Genomic DNA, 19,869 nt, shown 5'->3' with positions numbered 1-19,869 from the left:
ATAATGACTAGATAATGTTGATTATACATGACTTTTTATGGATGCAGTTGGTTTCGCCATGTATTCGAACATATTCTATTCAAAGATCTGGTTACTAGTTTTCAGTGCGGGTAGCAACTGAGAACTTCGCTAATACAAAGGCTGCAATGGAATAAGTTTACTCAACGACCTAATTCGTAATCGTAATCACGGTAATTTGGAATCGTAGTCAGTACTCAAATGTTTACACAGCATTTAGAAGAAGCTAATTTGACAAATCCTTCTTTGAGGCCTTTGAAACATTTATATTATATATGAGCAATCTTTATTGTGGTAAACAATAATAATGTATCTGTAGCTAAACTTAACGTTTTATTTTAGCAAATACCAAATAAAACATATGCCAATAGAGCTGCGAAAGACTAGACTTTTATCGCAATAGCCGATGTGAATACAGAAAATAGAGACAGGCTGTCTCACTATATACATAATTTTGGGAAAGTCTGGGCAAATCCTTTTATTCTGTGCATTTTACCACGATTAATTTTTGGTCAGTTTTGATCTTCAAATATCTTGACAGTGAGATCGCCTAATACTACAAACAGCATCTCAAATAATAAGAAAGCATCAATACTTTCTGTTAAAATAAACTATAATTTGACGCAATCACATCATTAAGGTGTAAAACGAAGACTGCCGAACAGTGTTGAAACCAACCTAAATATGATTTGTCTTGTCTCCTTAATGACAAAAGAGAGTGAGAGAGACTACAAGAACTTAACTTACACTTACTCCTCATGGGAGAGACCAACTTACATGTGTCCCACTTCATGAGGTATACTAACTTACATGTGTCTCCTCTCATGAGGTCTAAAAACTTACATGTGTCCCATCTCATGAGGTATACAAACTTACATGTGTCCCATCTCATGGGCAACGGTTTTGGTACCGTCAAAAGCTCCATGGTCCTCAGCCAAGCCAGTCTTGGATGTCTTAGAGAATGAATATGCACCACACACTGTTCCTACATAGGCCAATCCTGAAGTAGCTGTAACAGATTGCTTCAGGCTGTAGTATACCTAACCAGTACCAACCATTTTACTCGCCATAGTTTAGACTCTGTCTTTCTGGCTGAATACAAACTTAAAACAGGCATAAAAAGAAGCTATTTTTAGATCAGACCTCTCTGACGGATTTCTTTCTTTCTCAAAAATAAGTGAGAGTGAAAGGAAAAGAGAGACTGAGTAGGCGTCAGATGACTGGAGAAAGGGATAAAGGAATGAGGGAAAGTTAGAGACAAGATGAGAAAGGAGAGTGAGGCTAGACAGAGACCTTAAAAAGGAGAGTGAGGCTAGACAGAGACCTTAAAAAGGAGAGTGAGGCTAGACAGAGACCTTAAAAAGGAGAGTGAGGCTAGACAGAGACCTTAAAAAGGAGAGTGAGGTTAGACAGAGACCTTAAAAAGGAGAGTGAGGCTAGACAGAGACCTTAAAAAGGAGAGTGAGGCTAGACAGAGACCTTAAAAAGGAGAGTGAGGCTAGACAGAGACCTTAAAAAGGAGAGTGAGGTTAGACAGAGACCTTAAAAAGGAGAGTGAAGCTAGACAGAGACCTTGAAGTTGGAGAAGATGAAAAAGGAGAGTGAGGCTAGACAGAGACCTTAAAAAGGAGAGTGAGGCTAGACAGAGACCTTGAAGTTAGAGACAAGATGAAAAAGAAGAGTGAGGCTAGACAGAGACCTTAAAAAGGAGAGTGAGGCTAGACAGAGACCTTGAAGTTAGAGACAAGATGAAAAAGGATAGTGAGGCTAGACAGAGGGACAGAGACCTTGAAAAGGAGAGTGATGCTAGACAGAGACCTTGAAAAGGAGAGTGAGGCTAGACAGAGACCTTGAGCGCTAGCGAATAGGTGAGCCATAGCAAATGAAGGGGTAAAAAAGGAGATGTCAAACAAAAAGGAAGACAAATGATGGAGAGAAGAACAGAGAAGAGACATATCATATCATTAGAAGATAGAAGTGTAGAACTGACTCACATCTGTCACATGTTCCAGAAGATGTAGGGCTGCACATGTCATAGCTGCAACAGAAAGCATTAATGAGTTGCCATTGTTGCTGCTGTCAGACATTGAGTGAACATCAGAAGGAAGTACTCACTCTGTCATGACTATCATAAGGGCATAGCCGGTGCCTGTAGAAGATTTCTGCTCAAAGGCATATTTGGCGATAGCTGAGAGTGAGGTCTTTGCGTTGACTCCATCAGATCCCAACCTATAGTCTTCAACCATTCGACAGGAAGATGCCGCCTAGAGCAAATCCCATATGAAATTATTATTATTGAAACACTACCATTATTTGTACAGATAGCAACAGCGATCAAAGAGCTATTCTCTGTATGTTTTAGACTCAACCAACATTATTTGAGATATAAAAAAATTATTACGTTAGATAACTGTAATTTTAATTGGTTTTGACTCATTCTAGTGAATTTTCTCCTTCTGCTAGAAATGACCCAATCGGCAGCTGCTGCTGGCTATGACATCATTGTTAACACTCCTTATTGTCTACTCACAAGCAGTCACCTAGTATTTGTAAAGCGTACTATAATATCTATGTGTGAAATTACTAACCTTGCAAATTGTGATACCGTGAATGCTGACAGACACGGAGGGCTGAGAGATGGTGCTGTAGAGCACATTTACAGAGTTATAAAATATCTTTAGGTATCGAATGACCTCACTCTCGGACCTCGCAAGTTTTTTCCACAAAGCGTAGTCAACCTAAAACAAAGCAATTTCTTCTATATGAGATTGCTTTAGAAACTAGCAAGTTGTCCATTTGAAATTAGCTATTTAACAAACCCATTAAAGCTATAAAATCTCTTCCTTACTAACAATTTCGCTGATAATTCTAACGAAATTGCCTTTTAAAATTTAAACTTAGTGTATAAGAACAAAAGTGTTTAAACAGAAATTAAGAATGGCTTGCAACAGACCTTACAGAGGACAAGTAAAGGTAACTTACAACTTTTCAAGGGTATCAATCGGTAATACACACCACAACTTGGACTGTTACATAAATCTTGCTTGGTACCGCCCTCTTTTCATCGCTCTCTCCTTCCGTCTCGTCAACCAGCTCTGCTAAAATAAACTGGGCTACAGCCAGCATTCAACATGAAGCAGTACACAAAGATGAATATGCAGCTGTTTCTTTTTTTAACGTTAAGCTACCATTCTCTAGCCTTTTTTATTATTGTTGTATGACACAATTTGAAAAAACATTTCTATTTGGAATAAAGTGATTGCCAATAAAGTAAGATAGTGCATATAGTCATATTGACACATAAATGCAGGGAATGTCATAGTAACTGTCACTACGTACCGTAGTCATCGTTGGTTGTGGGCTCACTACGTTTCTCCACTCTGTAGATCATATGCCTGAGCCGAGTTATCTCTCTTTTCTCTACTTCTGCTGCATTTTCATCCAATACAATATCTGTCACTGGTTCAATTATCAGATCATCTCTCACCAAACCATTCTAACAAACATGATCACAGTAAAGCAGAACCAAAAATTTTATTCTTACTTAAATGCAGAAGGTGGAAATTGTTTAGATATTCATGGAGTGCTTGTTATGTCTGGTTCAGATCAATGACATGTGAGGTGCAGGGCCCTGCTATGTGATGTTCTACTTGGTATGTGCTATGTGGTATGCTATGTGGTGTGCTAAGTGGTATGCGCTATGTGGTAGGCCAGGTGGTATGTGCTAGGTGGTATGTGCCATGTGGTATGTACCATGTGGTATGCCAGGTGGTATGTGCTATGTGCTATGTGGTATGTACTACGTGGTATGTGCTATGTGGTGTGCTAGATGCTATGTGGTGTGCTAGGTGCTATGTGGCATGTGCTATGTGGTATGCAAGGTGGTAAGTGCTATGTGGTGTTAGGTGGTACTTGGTACGTGGTATGTGGTGTGCTAGGTGGTACGTGGTATGTGCCACACACCACGTACCACCTAGCACACCACAGAGCACATACCACCTTGCATACCACATAGTACATACCACTTAGCACCTAGCACACCACATAGCACCTAGCATACCACATAGCATGTACCACCTAGCACACCACATATTATGTGGTGTGCTAGGTGGTACATGCTATGTGGTGTGCTAGGTGCTATGTGGTGTGCTAGGTGCTAAGTGGTATGTGCTATGTGGTATGCAAGGTGGTATGTACGCTGTGGTGTACTAGGTGGTACATGTTATGTAGTAGGCTAGGTGGTAGGTGCTCTGTGGTGTACTAGGTGGTACATGTTATGTAGTAGGCTAGGTGATAGGTGCTAGGTGGTATGTGCCATGTGGTATGTGCCATGTGATATGTGCCATGTGGTATGTGCCATGTGGTATGGGCTAAGTGGTATGCGCTATGTGGTAGGCCAGGTGGTATGTGCTAGGTGGTATGTGCCATGTGGTATGTGCCATGTGGTATAGGCTATGTGGTATGCCAGGTGGTATGTGCTATGTGGTATGCAAGGTGGTATGTGCTATGTGGTGTGCTAGGTAGTATGCTAGTTGTGCGATTGATGTGAACTGCTGTAGCTATCAAATTTCAGGGTGGTACAACTAAATCGTTCCCACTCTACAAGAGCATTGTTCTGTGAGGTCATGTGAAGATGCAGCACCTTGCACACCATACATACAGAACTGAACTGAACACCATACAGATAACACTGGGTTGAACCAGGTCTGAACCAAGACTGAACCAGGACAGAACCAGGCATTATAGATTGTCATAGCTTGTCTTGGTGTCACAAATGGTGAACAGATTGTTCAATCATAAATAATCAATAATCAATCATAAATAATATAGAAATATGAAAATGAAGTTTTTATCTCTAAAATAGAAAAATAACATTATTCTTCTTTATTTTTACTTTGACTAATTTATTTTCAACACCATTTATAAGCCTGGCATTTGAGAATGGCTTAAATTAACAACTTTTAAGATGTTTCTAGAACATGTAACTAAATTGTTAAAGTACAATGTATATAACTTAATGCTTGTATCTAAAGACACCTCCTATTATGGTACTTCAAAACTCTGATGTGGTGTGTGGTATCAGTAGAAGACAACTCCTACTGATGGTGTGGTGCGGGGTATCAGTAGAAACTTCTAGAAGTCTCTTCGGTCACTCTAGATGTTAGTTTATTTGTTAGTAGTCTCTAAAATATCTATAGATATCTAAAAATGATTAGAAATCATAGAGATTCAAAAGACTGGATAATTTTGAATAAATTCAAGCTAGGAAAAACAACATCTATGTAAGTTGAATTTACAAATATTTAATGTTTCTATTATAATGTGCTGTCTTTTCAGCGCTGAGAAGGGATAAGGCTATATAATAAGTTATTAAAATAGTAAATTGAAGCTTGTTATCTACAGCTTCATGTTTCTAGCTTTTGCACCTGTCAAGTTGTCTATCACTTTACATTGAAAACATATGCTTACACCAGCAAGCATAGAGTTGAAGTATGGATAAAGGTTTGAGAGCAGCAACAGGATGTTAACAGAGCTATATGTTTTAGTAGCTACATACATATCAGATAGACTCTGAAAGGGTTTGTCTCTGCACTTTCAGAGAAGCGAGCAAGATGAGCGCTTGTGAATGGCGGAGAGACAACTCTAAGATAGTGACTTGTAGAATATTTGAGAAATTGTAGTGAAAGATTGATTGACACAGAGTTAACAGTTTCTTATGTGTACCCTAAAGAAGGTATAGAACCTCTGACCTGTAGCAGGTCAGAGGTTCTATACCTTCTTCAGGATACACATAAGAAACCTGACCTCTGACCTGTAGCAGGTCAGAGGTCAGGTTGAGGTTCAATTACCAAAAAATGCCACTGGTGTTGACACGAATGACACCCAACCTTAAATTGCTCTCTGCAACTGGGCATGTCTCCAGTCATCGAAATTCCCCTGCCACCGGACTCAGATATGTCCAGACAAGATCAAGGAGCCATTGTTTGTACAATAGTACATATAGCACACACACAGCCTCTACTTGCTGTAAGCTAAGCAGACATCATATGTGATCTTTGAGTCATTGCATCACTACTATGTGTACAGAATTCAAGAGCACCCTTTGACAAAAAGAGCTTCTGTTTAGAATAGATCAAGTGTCAGATTATTTTCGCATACATATCATATAGAGGAAACTCATTCAACAAATATTTGGAAAGCGCTGTTATCAATTAGCAGGAAGTGACATCAGAGACCATCTGTTGAGATACAGAGACTAATAGCATCTAATAACATCAGAATCTGATTAAGTTGCACTCACTAGTTTGGTTTCACCATCTACATCTTCGATCATTAGAGATGCTCCAGTCTTCAAATCGGTATAAAGGTTTTGGAAGGTGTCGGTCTATAAATCAACACAATCAATTAAATATGAAAAGGTTGCCTTAACTAACAGTTCTGACAATCACAGTTCAAGAATACAAATTCAAGCAGCCAATCAAAATGAAACACATAGCGGTTGTCAAGGTTTATGAACAGCACCATTAGCTTCCCTTCCTTCAGTGTTAGTACTAGTTCTCACACTCATATACCCAACCTGGTCTGGACTCAATATATCCTTAACCTTTAACTGTTAAATATTTTAACCTCTTGCTACTAAATATATTGATACGCCGTGAACCTTTTAAAGGCTTGTCCTTAGTGACACAATCTTTGCTCAGGCTGAGGCACACCATTTGGTATACAATCATAACGTGCCTTAACTGATACGATATAATGTCTATTAGTTATAATTACTACTTATTGTCATTAACTTAAATCAAATGCAAGTTAAATGCTACCCATTCTGCTCAATAATATCTACGACTAACTCTGTGTGTCCAATCATCCACTGTTGGGTTTCCATCTTCATCTTCGCCATAAACGTGTACTGGCAAGTTGGTTGGTAGGAGATCTTCTGTTCTGCGTAGGTCTAATTCTATATTCTGACCAAAAGCTCTCAATTGCAGCCTTCTTGCTCCTTCCTCTCGTTTCAATGACGGCAGCTCAACCACATCCGTAAATGACTCCTCTGCAATCCAGACTCACATTTTAAAGCCACTTAAATACATCTATGTAACACTCTATGAGACCTGATAAAGGAACCGCACTAAATTTGTTTAAGCCAAGTAACTTTTTAATTAAACAACAATTTAATGAGTTTGCTAAGGATCTGCTGGAATCAGAATTTTGTTTATTCCATCTTCATTTGTGCAAAATAATAACTAATAATAAGAGGTTCATTAAATGGATTCATTTTTAACTCGTGCTTTAGCATGCCTACCTCTGATAATTGCTGCTATAGCAGCTCATTGTAGTTATACACTGCATGAATTAGAGACCATGATAACCTATAACATTTGACCTGTTACAGTTATTTACCTGAGTGAGTTCAGACACTATTACTAATGTTGCAGTTATATAACTGAGTGTGTTCAGACACTATTACTAATGTTACAGTTATATACCTGAGTGGGTTCAGACACTATTACTAATGTTACAGTTATATACCTGAGTGTGTTCAGACACTATTACTAATGTTACAGTTATATACCTGAGTGGGTTCAGACACTATTACTAATGTTACAGTTATATACCTGAGTGTGTTCAGACACTTACTAATGTTACAGTTATATAACTGAGTGTGTTCAGACACTATTACTAATGTTACAGTTATATACCTGAGTGAGTTCAGACACTATTACTAATGTTGCAGTTATATACCTGAGTGTGTTCAGACACTATTACTAATGTTACAGTTATACACCTGAGTGTGTTCAGACGCTATTACTATTATTACAGTTATATAACTGAGTGTGTTCAGACACTATTACTAATGTTGCAGTTATATAACTGAATGTGTTCAGACACTATTACTATTATTACAGTTATATAACTGAGTGTGTTCAGACACTATTACTAATGTTACAGTTATACACCTGAGTGTGTTCAGACGCTATTACTATTATTACAGTTATATAACTGAGTGTGTTCAGACACCATTACTAATGTTGCAGTTATATAACTGAATGTGTTCAGACACTATTACTATTATTACAGTTATATAACTGAGTGTGTTCAGACACTATTACTAATGTTACAGTTATACACCTGAGTGTGTTCAGACACTATTACTATTATTACAGTTATATAACTGAATGTGTTCAGACACTATTACTATTATTACAGTTATATAACTGAGTGTGTTCAAACACTATTACTGATGTTACAGTTATACACCTGAGTGAGTTCAGACACTATTACTAATGTTACAGTTATATACCTGAGTGTGTTCAGACACTATTACTAATGTTACAGTTATATACCTGAGTGTGTTCAGACACTATTACTAATGTTACAGTTATATACCTGAGTGTGTTCAGACACTATTACTATTATTACAGTTATATAACTGAGTGTGTTCAGACACTATTACTAATGTTACAGTTATACACCTGAGTGTGTTCAGACGCTATTACTATTATTACAGTTATATAACTGAGTGTGTTCAGACACTATTACTAATGTTGCAGTTATATACCTGAGTGTGTTCAGACACTATTACTGATGTTACAGTTATACACCTGAGTGTGTTCAGACGCTATTACTATTATTACAGTTATATAACTGAGTGTGTTCAGACACTATTACTAATGTTGCAGTTATATACCTGAGTGTGTTCAGACACTATTACTAATGTTACAGTTATACACCTGAGTGTGTTCAGACGCTATTACTATTATTACAGTTATATAACTGAGTGTGTTCAGACACTATTACTAATGTTACAGTTATATACCTGAGTGTGTTCAGACACTATTACTAATGTTACAGTTATATACCTGAGTGTGTTCAGACACTATTACTAATGTTGCAGTTATATACCTGAGTGGGTTCAGACACTATTACTTATGTTACAGTTATATACCTGAGTGTGTTCAGACACTATTACTAATGTTACAGTTATATACCTGAGTGTGTTCAGACACTATTACTAATGTTACAGTTATATACCTGAGTGTGTTCAGACACTATTACTAATGTTACAGTTATATACCTGAGTGTGTTCAGACACTATTACTAATGTTACAGTTATATACCTGAGTGTGTTCAGACGCTATTACTATTATTACAGTTATATAACTGAGTGTGTTCAGACACTATTACTAATGTTACAGTTATATACCTGAGTGTGTTCAGACACTATTACTAATGTTACAGTTATATACCTGAGTGTGTTCAGACACTATTACTAATGTTGCAGTTATATACCTGAGTGTGTTCAGACACTATTACTAATGTTACAGTTATACACCTGAGTGTGTTCAGACGCTATTACTATTATTACAGTTATATAACTGAGTGTGTTCAGACACTATTACTAATGTTGCAGTTATATACCTGAGTGTGTTCAGACACTATTACTAATGTTACAGTTATACACCTGAGTGTGTTCAGACGCTATTACTATTATTACAGTTATATAACTGAGTGTGTTCAGACACTATTACTAATGTTGCAGTTATATACCTGAGTGTGTTCAGACACTATTACTAATGTTACAGTTATACACCTGAGTGTGTTCAGACGCTATTACTATTATTACAGTTATATACCTGAGTGTGTTCAGACACTATTACTAATGTTACAGTTATACACCTGAGTGTGTTCAGACGCTATTACTATTATTACAGTTATATAACTGAGTGTGTTCAGACACTATTACTATTATTACAGTTATATAACTGAATGTGTTCAGACACTATTACTATTATTACAGTTATATAACTGAGTGTGTTCAGACACTATTACTAATGTTGCAGTTATATACCTGAGTGTGTTCAGACACTATTACTAATGTTACAGTTATATAACTGAGTGTGTTCAGACACTATTACTATTGTTACAGTTATATACCTGAATGTGTTCAGACACTATTACTAATGTTACAGTTATATACCTGAGTGTGTTCAGACACTATTACTAATGTTACAGTTATATAACTGAGTGTGTTTAGACACTATTACTAATGTTACAGTTATATATACCCTACCTGAGTGTGTTCAGACACTATTACTAATGTTACAGTTATATAACTGAGTGTGTTCAGACACTATTACTAATGTTACAGTTATATACCTGAGTGTGTTCAGACACTAATACTAATGTTATAGTTATACACCTGAGTGTGTTCAGACACTATTACTAATGTTACAGTTATATACCTGAGTGTGTTCAGACACTATTACTAATGTTACAGTTATATACCTGAATGTGTTCAGACACTATTACTAATGTTACAGTTATATACCTGAGTGTGTTCAGACACTATTACTAATGTTACAGTTATATACCTGAGTGTGTTCAGACACTATTACTAATGTTACAGTTATATACCTGAGTGTGTTCAGACACTATTACTATTATTACAGTTATATAACTGAGTGTGTTCAGACACTATTACTAATGTTACAGTTATATACCTGAGTGAGTTCAGACACTATTACTAATGTTACAGTTATATACCTGAGTATATTTAGACACTATTACTTTGGTTACAGTAGAAATTGACAAACACTTTTATACTCACCCAAAATGGCTGACTTGGGAACTGCCTAAAAATAGAACACAACTTTTATGAGCCAAAGGAGAGAGACTGTTCATCTACAGTTTTTCTCATTTAAGGTTAAGTTAAACATAAAAGTTAAACATCATGAATTTTACTAAAACCAAAACACAGCTACACTAACCTGACAAAATGCAAGCAAAGCTAAAACAAGAGCAATCAAGCGGGTAGCCATGACAAGCTTTGCAGGTAGATTTGGAGTGCCCCCTCAGTGCTGTTAGAGTGGCGGTGGTCAACAGCTGGCAGATTTATCTACCATTGCAGAGCAGCTACAGAACACACCTGCCATTGTCTGTCAATATTGCATATCTTCTACAGATTATATTCAAGCATCATAGTTTATTTTCAAATAGGCTTCATCTAATTGTACTGTCTAGAGTAAACCTGGAATATTGCACACAGAGTACTAAAAGGTGAGTTTTATTGGTAGAAAATGCAAAATGCTGTAAAAAATTTCTAGTTTTTGGTTCAACAGAAAGATACCTGAGGCACGACAGAAAACCCTATGCCATATTTCTGTTTGTTATGTATCCTTTTTATCATCCAGGTTTTTCATATGATTGTCTCAAAAACTTTAGTGTAGTCTTAGCTAAATTTACCTAATGTTTAGCAAACACAACTATACGTATATTTCACAAAATATTTTTTCTAGACTAACAAGGAAAGCGGAGGCATGTAGAAGCAAGTAAACTATTGACAAGTCTGTAAAAGGAATGACCTCGAACTTAACTCTGGGAAATAACAGAAGTGATGGGGTGAAGAACTAAGTCTGATTATGTGAGTTATCAAATGCTAAGACAGGAAAGTGTATTAATAGTGAGACAGACCAACCTAGTACCGGATTAATATAGCCTACGATGAACTATGGCAATAGTAGGAGTTATCTACTCTCATATCATTGGAAGTTTGGTGCTGCTTAGGAACATTGCAGTTTCTATTTAACCTCCATTGAGGTTTGTAAGTAACGCAGTTACTGTCAGCTACCTGACAAACTCATGACTATAAAATACTTTCCTGCTGTTTTAAGAGCTGACACAATCTCAATGACCAAATACTGGTGTTGTTGCTGCTAAAATTGGATATTTCTAATTTCGATGATGATGTTAGGAGTTTACATGGTAGATGATGTTTATTTTAGTCATTGAATACTCCCTTTGTTTTTTTGCCGCACCCCCAAAAACTGGAAGTTTCTTCCCGTCTCTATACTCCATGTAGATGCTGCCAGACGCTAGTGATAATCAAATCATGCTCAGTTTTTTTGTCAGCTTGAATACATTCATGCTTGTAACTGGCAGAACAGATGGACTACTCACTATTTACTGTAGATTATTTGCAATATTATAGACTAGCTCCTAATATTATAGACCAGATCCTAATATTATAGACTAGATCCTAATATTATAGACCAGATCCTAATATTATAGACCAGATCCTAATATTATAGACCAGATCCTAATTGTTGCTCGTCAAGTTATGAGTTTGACAGACAATTTGTTATATTTTTTACCTGCTCTCTTGACATCTTTTGACCCTCCATATGATTTCTCTTAATACTGTATTCAGCCTGCTTCTTATTCACTACACAGTTAATATCATTAGTGAGTAGCGTTAGTAGTATTAGTGGTAGTAGTAGTAATAGTAGTAGTAGTAGTAATAGTAGTAGTAGTAATAGTAGTAGTAATAGTAGTAGTAGTCATAGTAGTAGTAGGAGTCGTAGTAGTAGTAGTAGTAGTAATAGTAATAGTAATAATAATAGTAGTAGTAGTAGTAACAATTTAAGTAGCATTAGTATAAAAAGTAAAGGTTTTACTAGTAATAAACTACCAACTGAAGCTCAAATAGTGACTCAATTTGGCTAATGAGTCACACATTTGGCTATAAGTTTTGCTAGCAGACTTTGGAACATAAGCTAGAAACAGAGAGAAACTTCTATCAAGTTCAGAAAGATGAGTTTTCTTAAGAATCAGTTAAGTTTAGAGTTCCACAGTTCCAGGATGTTTATAAATGTTCAAACAGATAATTCCTTGTGACAGGGCAAACAATTTCTTGTGACAGGGCAGACAATTCCTTGTCTGCTGTGGCTAATTTGGTTGCCACTATTGCTTGCTGCGTTACATAACTTTTGGGAAGCCAAATATGTGGTATACTTATCTTCAGACATAATGTAGTATTATTGGGCTGTGCCTACGGTGATCATATTTTATAAGCATTTTTACAATCCTGTTGGTTCCACAGTCATTTGTGCAAAAGAGATGATTTCACCTAGAACAACCCACTAACCTGTAAAAATGAAGTGAACCTCAATTTACAAAAGACTCTGCGTACGAAATTTTGGAATCACGAAATTTGGTAGAAATTTTGCTTCGACTTACAAAAATTATTTCTAGCTATGAAAGGCAAAGGCTTGTTTTAAGTGTTTTGTTTGTTTTAAAGCCTGTTTTCTTCCCATTGGTAGGAGGGGCTGTTTGCTTCCTGTTGGTAGGAGGTACAACATGTCACGTTCGGTTTCATTTGCTAATGGAAGTCTGCGCATGACAAGTGTTTCATTTTCGTTTATTGTGTTCTTTGGAGTTATCATATGTCACATTTGAAAGAGAACAACTTTGTTTCTAACAATTCCAGTTCTGTGTTCTCTATATGATAACAGTTTTTCAGTTCATGGCAATCCCATCCGTGTAGTAGAAAGTTGCGCGACCAAAACTGGAAGCAGATATGTCAGTTTCCAAACAAAGTCATATGCTGTTTTGAGCTCTAATGGAATACATCCCAATAACTTTAGTGAGGTCACAACCTGCCTAAACAAGAACAGGCATCAAAATAATTTCCAGTGCTAGTTGAATAATTGATTTGATGAATGTGATTGCGGTTTGCATGTAAAGCTGGTTAATTGCTGAGCATGACCCATAAATTTGGATGCATAAACGGAGCTGAAGGGTGTTTCCAGTTTTTAGGTTTTCATGAGACAATATCTTGAGAACAACCTGGGTTCAAAATGTCAACAGGTTGCACACCATCAGCAACCCAAGAGCTCTTTAGATTTTAGAGCCAGGCAATTCAGCTTTACTCTGTTTTAAAAACAGTGATAGTTCTGCCTTTCTTCTGCTACTTTGAGCGGTGATGACAGTTAGCTAGTTGTTGCTTTACACCAAACAGAAAATATTTTTCTATTGTTTGCATCTTTTCTTGATGTTTGAAAGTTGACAAAACCTAATTATGGTTAACATGGTTAACATGGTTAACATGGTTAACATGGTTAACATGGTTAACATGGTTAACATGGTTAACATGGTCAGATCAAGCAAAAGTGCAGTTATGACGTCTACAGTTACACAAAGACCGGCAGAATGGAGATGCATAACGCTACAACTAAAATGCAATAGCCAATATCAAGTATAGCAATGTTAGCAACTATTGACATATTTTCTTTCTGAGCGCGCTAACGCAATTAAGTTTTGTCAATTTTAATCTTGAAGCATTCTGGTAGTCAGATCACCTCAAACACCAAGAACAATCGCGAATGATAAATAATGGAAAATTACCGATACTGTCTGTCTGTTAAAATCCATTAACACTTTTTACAAGTTTATCTCTAACCACTACTGTTACCATTTTACACTGATAGCTCTACGTAACGCATGCGCCATTTTGGAGAGTTAATCGTGTACTAGTTACGTATATTAACAAACAGTGAAAAATGACAGAAACGTACATGCCGAATAGTTACTTTCTCCTTCGGTGTTAATGAAAACTCCTCCTATACAACGTTTAGAGTGCCCTGATAGAAGAAAATCTATTTATAATATATGGAGTAGGATATAATAAATTATAAGTGGATGTAAATTAGGGTTTGGTGGACCATAATATTCATACAAACTGTTGTATTACAGTTTTTTATTATAAACTCAGCAAATGATGTATTCAGGCAAATAACAATTGTTCCATTATATTAAAATTTATATTACTTATGCATAAATGCATATGGAAAAACTTAGCACATGAAGTATTTCGATAAAAACAACACATATGCTGCCAAAACAGAAACTGTTTTCAAGATTTAAGTGATAATAGCTTATCAATGTATGATATGTATAATACAGTATCTGTAAAAGATGGAATGAACTACTGCAACAACTAAACGGAAATTAAAAACAGTTGTAATAGAGGATAATAAAAATAATGCAAGCAAGGAAATGCAAGAATTAGTGTTATCAGATGATTAAACCTATACATACACGTTACAGAAACTGTGTAAAATGAGGTTTGTATATCACTGAATACTGAGCCAAGGTGCATCAGAGTTTTTTAGAACTAAATCAGATTAGAAATAGCAGTACAACAACAGCTACAGATAAATATTACAGTGATTACATTGTTACTGGCCTTTAAAAAGTACTACTTTAGTATTGTATGCCACAAAGATGCACCTTGTACTTTGAATGTACGACTTTTAACATAATCATGCTGTCGGAGATCATAAATCGACCGTAGGTTTCTCATCAATGAAGCGCAGTGATTGGATATGCCATCTGCTGTGTCCGTAAGGTGTTTCCCAAGGCATAGCACACCACTAGATCCTACACTACTGATAATATACACCGCACATTGGATTGGATCTGGCTTTGCATTAATACGAAAGTATCGATCTGCAGATAGCAGGATCCGATGACACCGTCTGATGGACGCACCAATCCTCCATTGTTTTGTAGTTCGAGTAGAGTATAGAGATGTCGGTACTTGACTTAATGGTAACCAGCGACTGACGGCAAATGTCACGACAGCGCTTTAGTTAGCTTTCGCACAATGTAGCCAGCTATATTAGACGATACTGTTACCTATAACAGAAGTTTGGACGTCTGAAATCATTGTGGGCTCCGCAAACTGATCGACTTCTGGAGTGGCCAGTATCATGAAAATCTCGTTTTAAGCAGTAACATTACCTGTCTTACTAGCATCTGATTCTGCACCACATTTGCTGATAAGTTTGCAAAAGGTAGCCTTAAACTGAGTAACAGTAGGATTATTATTCCAACCACCTAAACGAAAGCATTAATTATAACAATTACATAAAATCAACAAAAATGAATGTCTTATTCACATAAACATAGTACCCTTAATATACAACAACACAACTAATAAAATAAGCGAAAATAAAACAGCTCAAAATGCTATCATATCGCTATGTAAAATGAAAATGTGGCAATTTTCACTGGAAGTCATTCACACACATCTTAGGCATAACGCTTAATGAACGTTTTTTTTATCAAGCATGCAAAATGGATTACATCTATGAGATTATTTCAACAAAAGTGACAACAAACAAATTGCAGAAATACTGCAAAGAACCATTTGCCACAGATGCATCACTAGAGAGATTCACATCAACATCTTCTGATAAGCTGCAGACATCATGCCTATTCATAAGCAGTTGTTGTGGCAGCTGCTGCTGTTTTGTGTGCTATTTGAGGTTTCTGAAAGAAATTTAGATATATGTGTTATGATGTGTGCACCTGTTTGAGTGCACTTGTTTGAGTGCAGGACAATTGTATATTTGTCATATTGCATAATGTTCATATCTTCAGTTCAGCTTCAGCTGCCAATAAAGAAAGTCACAATTTGTAAGCCTAAAATAAACCAGTGTTTCAAATGCTCAACATATAACAATTTGGCGACGAGGATTAAACGAACTTTGTAATGGCTTGTGCTTTTGATAATACTGTTAAGCTGTTTTTTGTGTCTACTGACCCTTTGACTGTTGGTTCGAGGTGGAAGAAATGGAAGGGTGCTCTGCAGTATCGCATTGAGGTGGGTGGTGTAACAAATGCCGAGAGAAAGTGTGCCATTTTGTTGGAGTGTGCTGGGGAGGAGGTGCAGAATATATACAATACTCTCCAGGTAGGAACAGACGGTGATGCATATCCTAAGGCTATAGCAGCTCTTGACTTATATATCACACCGTAGACAAACATACCGTATGAACGATTCGTATTCAGACGGGCTAGATTGAATTGAAACTGTTGCCTCATATGTCCCTAGGCAGAAACAATTAGCTGTTACCTGTGAGTTTCAAGAAAGAGACATAATGATTAGGGACCAGGTAATTGAAAAATGCCCTTCGCTAACACTTCAGAGAAAGTTGTTGGAGAGAGGATCAACACTAGACTTGGACACTGTATTAGCTTTAGCAAGCACGGAAGAGTCTATAGTTAAACAGGCAGATGATATCTAGGCACAAAGAAATAGTGCTGTTTTCAGTAGTGGTGGTAACAATACTGCGAATTGAAATTTTAGTAAATCTGGTAAAAACCATAAAAAGCGTGTTCAATCTTGACAACAATTTTCAGGTTCGGCTAGTAGTGATGGTAACAGAATATGCTACAGATGCAAGTCTCCAAAGTATCTGGTGTCATCAAAAGACTGTCTAGCGAGAGACCGAATTTGCAAAGTGTGCAAAAAGAAAGGACATTACGCCGACTCTAAATTTTGTGAGCAAGAGAAAAGAATGTAAGTAGCATTTCTGAGAAGTCGTCTACACAACAAGGACACAACTATTATACAGACACTTTTTTGCTGTTACTGACACTAATATCAACACCACTGGTGAGGTGTTTTCATTTAATTCTTAAAGTTTCAGTCAAATTATTTGATGTGATTGTGCAAGCACTTGTAGACTCAGGTGTCTCTTGTAACCTGATGGACAAACGTACAGCAAAGTTAGTAAATGCTAAAATAGTTCAGACAAACAAAAAACTGTACGCTTATGGTAGTAGTTCTAAACATCTTGATTTACTTGGTCAGGCTAACATTGATATTTTTGTTCCTGCTAATGGCAATTTTATTACTGCTGTATTTTACGTTTTCAATGGTAATGATGCCACACTGATAAGCAAATGCTCAGCTGAATGTTTGGGCTTGTTGAGAGTTGGTCCGTTGGCTGGTGGGTTGAACAGTTATAGTTCAGGTGGCTCTACTGGCCTGGGTGTGAAGCCATGGATTGACAAGTACACTCAATGTTTTTGGGGTGATGGTTGTCTAAGAGATTACAGGGTTTCATTGCACATAGACACAATAGTAAAACCTGTTGCACAACCTGTAAGGCGCATGCCATTTGGACACAGAGATTTAGCCAAGTTAGGATAGATGAGCTTTTGGATTCTGATATTATTGAGAGGGTAAAAGGTCCCACTCCCTGGATTAGTCCTATTGTCACAGTGCCAAAAGACAACAATGACATTCGTTTGTGTGTAGACATGAGGCAAGCCAACAAGGCAATTGTGAGGGAAAGGCATCCTATTCCAACCATACAAGAGTTACTGTTTAATCTGAATGGGGCTAAAGTGTTCAGTAAAGCTGATTTGAAATTGGGTTTTTATCAGTTTGAACTAGAAGCTAGTTTGAACACCAGTCTAAAAGTATTACTACATTTGTCACTACTTTTGGTTTGTTTCGGTATAAAAGGCTCATGTTTGGAATTGTCTCAGCCCCAGGAATATATCAGTATCAAATACCAAAGGCTATATCTGGCTTGACAGGCTACCAGAACTACGCCGATGATATTATCGTTTATGGCTCGAGTAAACAAGAACATGATGAGCGGTTACACAAATTTTTGCAGAGAGTAAAGCACCTTTGATTGACTTCGAATGCTAGCAAATGTCAGTTTGGCTTAGACAAAGTGTAGGTTACAATATTTCAAGCAAAGGTGTGAAAATTTGCCTAAAGAAATTAAAATCTATTGCAGATGCTAGAGTGCCTAAAGATGTGTATCTGAGCTAAGAAGTTTTCTAGGGCTAGCCAATTTTGTGGGGAAATTTGTGCCACAGCTATCTACGCATGCCAAACCTTTGCTGCGATTGACCATGAAAAACACAGCTTTTATTTGGGGCAAAAAAGCAAAATGCTGCTTTTTGCAAGATTGAAGCACTTATGGCTGACAGTAAAACACTTGCTTTCTTTAATGCTAATGCCAAGACGAGCATAACTGCTGATACGAACCCTTATAGTCTGGGGGCAGTTCTCAGTCAAAATGTAGATAGCATGGAAAGGGTCATTGCTTATGATCACAGAAGCCTCACAAAAACAGAGAAACGCTATTCACAAACAGAGCGCGATGCCCTCGCGCTGGTTTGAGCTTGCGAACATTGTGCATTGTTTTTACTTGGCATCAAATTTTGTCTCATAACAGATAAGCCTTTGCAATTTATTTTTAACAGATCTACATCTCAGCCTATTCCACGCATAGAAATATTGGTTCTCTGGTTGCAAGCGTTCAATTATGAAGTGGTGTATAAGCCAGGTAGGCAGACCATAGCTGACCCCCTTTCTAGACTGTCTGTAGGTATAGACAATGAACATTCTGTTGCTAGCGTTGCTGACTCAGTTAGCAAAAGTTAGCTGTTAGTTTTACTAAAGTTTATCACAGAGACTGGACTCTGGTTAAACATTTTTATCTTTTGTTTAACATAAATTTTTGGGCTAAATCCGTTATGATTACTAATGGAGCGACCGACATAACATGGCAGCCAAGCAGCATAGATGGAAGAGAACAACTCCCTTTCAGTGCAGCTGATGCATCAGGTGCAGTGCATATTGTGACAAGCTGTTGTTTTGCTCGCTCCGCTCAATGGGGGACAACTCCACAAAAACAACAGTTTGTCAAGACAGGCTACTCACTTGTGAAATGTTATGCCCTTTTCTTTTGAAAGTTTGTTCTTGCGGTTTTCGCAGTTGATGGAATAGCCTGTGCACTTACATCCTTCTGTCTCTTGCATAAATTATTAGTACTAGTTTCAGTAGGCTGTCTCTTCGATTTAGCGGTGTATTCGTGATCTTCCATAGCTGGCAAATAAGGAACTAGATTTCTTTTCTCAGATTGAACACAATGAAATTTATCTACACGATTAACTCAACATAGCACCGGCAGATATCTGTACTCGCGAATGACTGGCCAATCTAGAGGTTTTGAGTTCAATGACAATGATCTTGTCATGACTCATCTCAGGAAGAAGAAGGAGAAGAAGAAGGATAAGAAGAAGAATAAGAAGAAGGATAAGGAAAAGGATAAGAAGAAAGAGAAGGAGAAGAAGGAGAAGAAGAAGAAGGAGAAGAAGGAGAAGAAGGAGAAGAAGAAGGAGAAGAAGGAGAAGAAGAAGGATAAGAAGAAGGAGAAGATGGATAAGAAGAAGAAGGAAAGAAGAAGGAGAAGAAGG

At 37.0% G+C, this 19,869-nt stretch overlaps 1 protein-coding gene across 1 annotated transcript in view; it reads right to left on the bottom strand.

The window, feature by feature from the left end:
• LOC137408131 (A disintegrin and metalloproteinase with thrombospondin motifs like) overlaps positions 1-19,496 on the bottom strand; it is a 29,556-nt gene extending 10,060 nt beyond the window's left edge. Inside the window, exons 1-10 of the mRNA XM_068094520.1 lie at positions 19,413-19,496; positions 10,628-10,652; positions 6,870-7,069; positions 6,320-6,403; positions 3,358-3,514; positions 3,034-3,116; positions 2,607-2,756; positions 2,134-2,282; positions 2,013-2,056; positions 895-1,027 (exon numbers count right to left, since the gene is read on the bottom strand). Coding sequence (XP_067950621.1) covers positions 895-1,027; positions 2,013-2,056; positions 2,134-2,282; positions 2,607-2,756; positions 3,034-3,116; positions 3,358-3,514; positions 6,320-6,403; positions 6,870-7,069; positions 10,628-10,652; positions 19,413-19,496 — 1,109 coding nt within the window. The remainder of the gene's footprint in view (positions 1-894; positions 1,028-2,012; positions 2,057-2,133; positions 2,283-2,606; positions 2,757-3,033; positions 3,117-3,357; positions 3,515-6,319; positions 6,404-6,869; positions 7,070-10,627; positions 10,653-19,412) is intronic.
• Positions 19,497-19,869: the final 373 nt, after the last annotated feature.

The sequence above is a fragment of the Watersipora subatra genome, chromosome 11, assembly GCF_963576615.1.
Source record: "Watersipora subatra chromosome 11, tzWatSuba1.1, whole genome shotgun sequence".
In the NCBI taxonomy this organism is placed as follows: Eukaryota; Metazoa; Bryozoa; class Gymnolaemata; order Cheilostomatida; family Watersiporidae; genus Watersipora; species Watersipora subatra.
This window is presented reverse-complemented; position numbering and strand designations above follow the sequence as displayed.